Below are 7,390 nucleotides of genomic sequence, written 5' to 3'. Positions count from 1 at the left end.
ATTCATAATTAACATTGTAAAAAAAAAAAAAATCGACATATTAAATACTAAAGTACAATGATACAAATATTAAAGTGGTCAGGATCTCACAGTTACAATACATAAACAGTCAAATTACAGCTTGCTACATTTAGTTCTGTGATTAAAAATAAATTTACAGACCCTAGTTAAAGGAGTTGTAAAGTCAGGAATGTTTAACTTAATGCATTCTATGCATTAATATAAAAAGCCTTCTGTGTGTAGCAGCCCCCTCAGCACCCCCTAATACTTACCTGTGCACCATCTCTGTTCAGCGATGTCCACGAGCCCCTCGGCCATCCTGGGACTCTCCCTCCTGATTAACTGAGATACAGCCGCAGCTGTCAAAGTCAGTGAGCCAATAAGGAGAGAGAGAGGGGTGGGGGCCGAATGGCAGCTCCGTGTCTGAATGGAAAGACGGAGCTGCAGCTCGGTTCGGGGGGCCCCCGTAGCAAGATGCTTGCTGTGGGGGCACTCAATAGGAGGGAGGGGCCAGAAATAGCGATGAGGGACCCGAGAAGAGGGGGATCCGGCTGCTATGTGCAAAACCACTTCACAGTGGAGGCAAGTAGGACTTTTTTTTTTTTTTTTTTTAAATAAACAACACATGAGGCTTTACAATCACTTTAACTTATGCTACATTTGAAATTGTGGTAAACTATTTTCACATTAAAAAATGCCTACATCAATAAAATAGATTGCACTAAATCCCTTGAATTTTTAAAGAATATAAATTAATGCAAATTTTTCCTATTTCAGAACAGCTAAAATTGACATCAATAATAAAAGAAATCATGAGCAGTGTAGTTTGTTTTCTGCTTAGGCTGTGCGCCTCTAGTCTCCTCTTCCGCACCCCCCCCCCCCACCCCAGCTAGAAACGCTAAACCATCTACAATCCTTTTATTTTGTGGTTCAGTAATAATTCAGATATTTTTAGATTTTTCACAGAAAAATATAGAGTTTTAATTTGTAAGTTGCTGCAGTCTTGATTTGATTTTTACATCGCATAGCGAATTGATGCCTTCAATAGAATTAGGAACTTGCGTGGACATTTAACAGGCTACCTAGCCCAACCTACTTCAGACAATTCAGCTTGACTTTTGGAGGGATTAGGTGGCCTCTTAAAATGACCATCAACAGCCCTTTAAGGCAGCCAATTGCTGAATTGTCTTGCCTACTCTATTTAATACATCATTTTATTATGTTGAAAGAAAAACCTGTATTGGGTAAAATAATGATTTTAAACATTACCAATCACTGAAAAGAAGCAGTTTTGCTTGTACATGATTGGATAATGGAAGTCAGCACAGCTTCATCGCACTAAATCAGCCCGTAAAGTATTTGTTGATCTTGCCTTCCACTATGGGGTGGACACAATGATTACGGCTAGCGGCAGTAATCGCATGTAAAAAAAATTAGGCTGGTAGTATGCAAGTGGATCGATCGAATCTTGGCCGGTTTCTGCTGAACCAGCCGAAATTCGATACATGTATGGCCAGCTTAAAGTGAAAAGCATATTTGCTTGTAGTAAATCAACCCCAATATGTTCCATTCACCATAACCATCTTTAGAATCCATTTGTACAGATTTATTTTCACCAATTACCTAATTTCTGCTCAGAGATCACAAGCCATGTGTTAGTACCAAGCATTCATGCATACTTAGCCAACACCAGAATTAGAAATGAATCCCCTAACAAAAAAAAAAAAAAAAAAAAACTAACTATGAGCCCTCACAGATTAGTAGTTGCCAAATTAGAACCTGGGAAAACTATCCCACAAGCACTATAACAAATTATATATCCCCTATATCAGTGTGTGCAAAAAGCAGATAATGGAAAGTAAATGAGCAGGGGGAATTTCTGCATCTTTCCTTTAAGGTGAACATGAGCCTAACATCTTACAATTAAAGTGCATAGAAATTCACCACTTCAATTGGATCATTTTAGGACTGGGCCATTGAAAGCTGAAGGATGATACTTCTGGAATTCTTTCATCATTTTCTTTTTCTTCTTATCTGGAATGGCACAATTCCTGTCCACCACTGTCTTTAACTGCTGGATTTCCCTTATTGTGTACGAAAACCTCCCCCTTTCATATTCTTCAGGCGTTAAACGCTCACAGAATGTAAAGCCTGTCAGACACAAACACATGAAGTGATAAAATTCCACTATTTTTCACAAAAATATTTTGACATACAAAATCCCAGTATTTCAAGATGTTGATGGGGAAACCCAGGCAAATGGTAGATGCAATTGAAATACAAACACGTTCGTTGTTTCATCTTCCAAAGGATTTTTAGTTTTCTTTGATAGTTTGACATCTGGTACACACTTCTTTCTATGTTCAGGGATTCAGCAAAGCGTTACCAGGACCATCTTATGGGCCACAGAAACCAGTCAAAAATAGTTTCATTTTCAAACCTGGACTGCAGAATTAACAGTAGGATGCTGATTGGTTGCCATGGGCAACAAGATTTCTTAAAATACATTTTTAAAATAGCAGGTGTATAGTTCTCACTTATGTGCTGCTATATGACATCAGAACACTCATGCTGAACATACAGTATCTTACAAAAGTGAGTATGTCCCTAACATTTTTGGAAAATATTTTATTATATCTTTTCATGTGACAACACCGAAGAAATGACACACTGCTTTAATGTAAATGTAGCAGGTTTTCCAGGCATTGGGCCCGATGTGGGTCTGCCATGGTTACCGGTGACACCTTCAGCCCATTTAAGCTGAATACCCAAGTGTGAGAGTTGAGACAATGACCATTCCGGCATCTTTGTTTTGTTTATTTAAAAATGGGGATGGAAGAAGGGAATGAGTGGGATACTCCTCTGGCTCAACTAGGTACAACTGGGACACTTTACAGAAAAAATGCCTGTTAGCGCTGTCAGGACGTCAGCTGGATGCCGACCAACGTGTACGGACGCTTGAAAATTGCTTTATTACTGAACTGTGCTAGAACTTGACTTGTAACCCTCTGGTTAACTCAAAAGATCCTGGACTGTAGTGAGACTTGACTCTTGACACTCTGTTAAGCTCAAAAGTCCTGTGAACAGCTCCCTCACTGACTGAAGTAGCTCCTTGTAACTGCTTGTGCTGCTGCAACTCTCAACACTGTACACTGCACACATTAACTCTTCAGGGTCCTAAAGCTAGCTACCCCTCTGACATGTTAGTGTCCTCTCACTAGGCACCCCCTCTGACACGTCAGGGTCCTCTCACTAGGCACCCCCTCTGACACGTCAGGGTCCTCTCACTAGGTCCCCCCTCTGACACGTCAGGGTCCTCTCACTAGGCCCCCCCTCTGACGTCAGGGTCCTCTCACTAGGCCCCCCCTCTGACACGTCAGGGTCCTCTCACTAGGCACCCCCTCTGACACGTCAGGGTCCTCTCACTAGGCACCCCCTCTGACACGTCAGGGTCCTCTCACTAGGCACCCCCTCTGACACGTCAGGGTCCTCTCACTAGGCACCCCCTCTGACACGTCAGGGTCCTCTCACTAGGCACCCCCTCTGACACTTCAGGGTCCTCTCACTAGGCACCCCCTTTACCGCTAGCTCCTGGATCCCTTGGACCTTCACCGGAGCGGTCCCCTCTCAGCTAGGCAGACCCCCAGGGGCAGTTACAGTACGCACGAACTTGGAATGCCTTCCTGAAACTGGGCACCCTCAACTCCGCTGGTGCTCGGCGCACCGGATCCTCTCTGCAGCTCAGCTCTCTCTGTACCCTCAGGCAAGCCGCCCGAGGCACCCGATCCTTCTGACAGGAGGACAGCCAGCAATACTCTCCCTCCTGGGACTCTGCTTCCTGCCAAAGACGCTGCGTCATGCGCTCCCCTCAAACTTATACCCACTCCCAGAATCCTGTGCAGCAGAATCTGCCTTTCTAGTGTAGATACAGACCTGAATGTGCCACTGATTGGGTTTCCTCCACTGCCCATCGAGAACCCTTCTCATGGAGCCAGTGGGAAGACTCCCCCAGTCTCAATAGTAACACCTGGGAGACATAACAGCCCAGCTGAAAATCATGGCCCTGCTGTTAGGCAGCCAAGGCCCACTATACTTTGCCTAGCACCTACCTTGTAGGGTGCTACATAAAGTAGTGACTGTACAGCTTGTATAACAGTATAAATTTGCTGTCCCCTCAAAATAACAATGCACAGCAATTATTGTCGAAACCGCTGGCAACAAAAGTGAGTACACCCCTAAGTGAAAATGTTCGAATTGGGCCCAAAGTGTCAATATTTTATGTGGCCACCATTATTTTCCAGCACTGCCTTAACCCTCTTGGGCATGGAGTTCACCAGAACTTCACAGGTTGCCACTGGAGTCCTCTTCCACTCCTCCATGACGACATCGCGGAGCTGGTGGATGTTCGAGACCTTGCGCTTCTCCACCTTCCGTTTGAGGATGCCCCACAGATGCTCAATAGAGTTTAGGTCTGGAGACATACTTTGCCAGTCCATCACCTTTACCCTCAGCTTATTTAGCAAGGCAGTGGTCGTCTTGGAGGTGTGTTTGGGGTCATTATGTTGTAATACAGCCCAGTCTCCGAAGGGAGGGGGGAATCATGCTCTGCTTCAGTATGTCACAGTACAAGTTGGCATTCATGGTTCCCTCAATGAACTGTATCTCCCCAGTGCCGGCAGCCCTCATGCAGCCCCAAATCATGACACTCCCACTACCATGCTTGACTGTAGGCAAGACACTTGTCTTTGTACTCCTCACCTGGTTGCCACCACACACGCTTGACACCATCTGAACCAAATAAGTTTATCTTAGTCTCATCAGACCACAGGACATGGTTCCAGTAATCCATGTCCTTAGTCTGCTTGTCTTCAGCAAACTGTTTGCGCGCTTTCTTGTGCATCATCTTTAGAAGAGGCTTCCTTCTGGGACTACAGCCATGCAGACCAATTGGATGCAGTGTGTGGAGTATGGTCTGAGCACTGACAGGCTGAACCCCCACCCCTTCAACCTCTGCAGCATTGCTGGCAGCACTCATACGTCTACTTCCCAAAGACAACCTCTGGATATGACGCTGAGCACGTGCTCTCAACTTCTTTGGTCAACCATGGAGAGGTCTGTTCTGAGTGGAACCTGTCCTGTTAAACCACTGTATGGTCTTGGCCACTGTGCTGGAGCTCAGTTTCAGGGTCTTGGCAATCTTCTTGTAGCCTAGGCCATCTTTATGTTCTTTGCCATGAGGTGCCATGTTGAACTTCCAGGGACCAGTATGAGAAAGAGCGATAACACAAAATTTAACACACCTGCTCCCCATTCACACTTGAGACCTTGTAACACTAACGAATCACATGGCATTGGGGAGGGAAAATGGCTAATTGGGCCCAATTTGGACATTTTCACTTAGGGGTGTACTCACTTTTGTTGCCAGCGGTTTAGACATTAAATGGAGTTATTCTGAGGGGATAGCAAATTTACACTGTTATACAAGCTGTACACTCACTACTTTACTTTGTAGCAAAGTGTCATTCCTTCAGTATCACATGAAAAGATAAAATATTTACAAAAATGTGAGGGGTGTACTCACATTTGTGGGACACTGGATGTAGTCCCGCACAGAGAACTTTGCAGCCAAAGGAGGCATCCGCCGATGCCAGAACATCAATTTTGTAAAATTTTGAAAAGGTGTGCACTGATGACCAAGTCGCAGCCTTACACACCTGGGCCACCGAAGCCTGATGCCGGAGAGCCCAGGATGTACTCACCGCTCTAGTAGAGTGCGCCTTAACAGGGAAGGGCGGAACCCGTTCCTTCAACAAATAGGCCTGAACAATTGTCTGTCTGATCCATTTTGAAATGGTCGCCGCAGACGCAGCCATACCCTTCCGAGGTCCCTCAGTAAGGACAAAAAGAGAATCCGATTTCCGAAAGGATTCAGTTGACGACAGGTAAACCCTGATTGCCCTGACAACATCCAAGGAATGCAAAGCAACTTCCTTAGGATGCTTAGGCTTCGCACAGAGCAAAGGCAAAACAATGTCCTCATTAAGGTGAAAATCAGAAACAACCTTTGGAAGAAAGGACGGGTTTAGGTCGCAAGACCACCTTATCCCTATGAACCACCAGGTAAGGGGAGCGGCAAGACAAAGCCGCTACTCCGACACTCTGCGAGCAGAAGTGATCGCCACAAGAAAGGCAACCTTTTTTGACAGCAGAGGTAACGAGATTTCCCTGAGGTTTTCAAACGGGTAAGTTGTAACACGGACAGAACCAAGTTCAAGTCGCATGGAGGTAAGGGCACCCTTCGAGGAGGGGCCATGTGACGCACACCTTGAATGAAGGTGCGAATCAAAGAATTAGACGCCACTGGGCGCTGGAAAAGGACAGCCAGTGCAGATACTTGGCCCTTAATCGTGGCCAGCGCAAGGCGTTGGTCCACACCAGATTGAAGGAAAGCCAACACTCTCGCCACCGAGTATGAACGAGGAGAGAAGCCCCTGGACTCACACCAGGCAAAATAAGCTTTCCATGTACGGTAATAAATCTTACCAGATGAGGCTTTTCTAGCCTTGATTAAGGTAGGAATGACCTCTGAGGAGAGACCCCCTGTCTCTCAGGACCTAGCTTTCAACAGTCATGCCGTTAAAGCCAGCGATTGTAAAGCAGGATGGAAGATCGGTCCCTGAGACAGTAGATCTTCTCGCATTGGCAGCCGCCATGGAGGCTCGACGGCCAGGTGAACGATGTCCGCGTACCAGGACCAGCGTGGCCAGTCCGGCGCCACCAGAATCACCAATGTTGGTTCCGAGGCCAACCTGCGAAGGAACCTGGACAGCAACTGAATCGGAGGAAAGGCGTATATCAGACGATACCGACGCCAAGGCACCACCAGCGCATCCGAGGCGTCTGCCAGAGGATCGCGCGTTCTTGCCACAAACCTTTCCACCTTGTTGTTTAGCCGAGACGCAAACAGATCCACATCCGGGGATCCCCATTTCGCACACAGCATTTGAAATACCTCCAGGTGCAGGGACCATTCCCCCTGGTCCAGGGTCTGGCGGCTCAGATAATCAGCCTGCCAATTCTCTACACCCGGAATGTGAACTGCTGATATCGCCGGGACACGAGTCTCGGCCCAAGACAGAATACTTGCCACTTTCTGGGCTGCCCGGGCACTCCTGGTGCCCCCTTGGTGGTTGATGTAAGCCACCTCAGTGGCATTGTCCGTCTGCACCCGTACAGGACAGCCCTGAAGACGATCCGACCAGTGAAGCAGGCACAGCCTGATCGCTCTCAATTCCAATAAGTTTATCGGAAGGGAGGATTTCTCCTCTGACCAAGTGCCCTGGGCAGACAGGTTGCCCAGGACGCCACCCCAGCCCGACAGGCTGGCATC

At 46.7% G+C, this 7,390-nt stretch overlaps 1 protein-coding gene across 1 annotated transcript in view; it reads right to left on the bottom strand.

The window, feature by feature from the left end:
• Positions 1–1,754: 1,754 nt before the first annotated feature.
• DEPDC4 (DEP domain containing 4) overlaps positions 1,755–7,390 on the bottom strand; it is a 36,834-nt gene continuing 31,198 nt past the window's right edge. Inside the window, exon 9 of the mRNA XM_082256608.1 lies at positions 1,755–2,151. Coding sequence (XP_082112734.1) covers positions 1,958–2,151 — 194 coding nt within the window. The 3' untranslated portion in view covers positions 1,755–1,957. The remainder of the gene's footprint in view (positions 2,152–7,390) is intronic.

Source organism: Pelophylax lessonae (assembly GCF_965119305.1).
Source record: "Pelophylax lessonae genome assembly, chromosome: 4".
In the NCBI taxonomy this organism is placed as follows: Eukaryota; Metazoa; Chordata; class Amphibia; order Anura; family Ranidae; genus Pelophylax; species Pelophylax lessonae.
The sequence above is the reverse complement of the archived record's forward strand: the minus strand, read 5'-3'. Positions and strand labels throughout refer to the sequence as shown.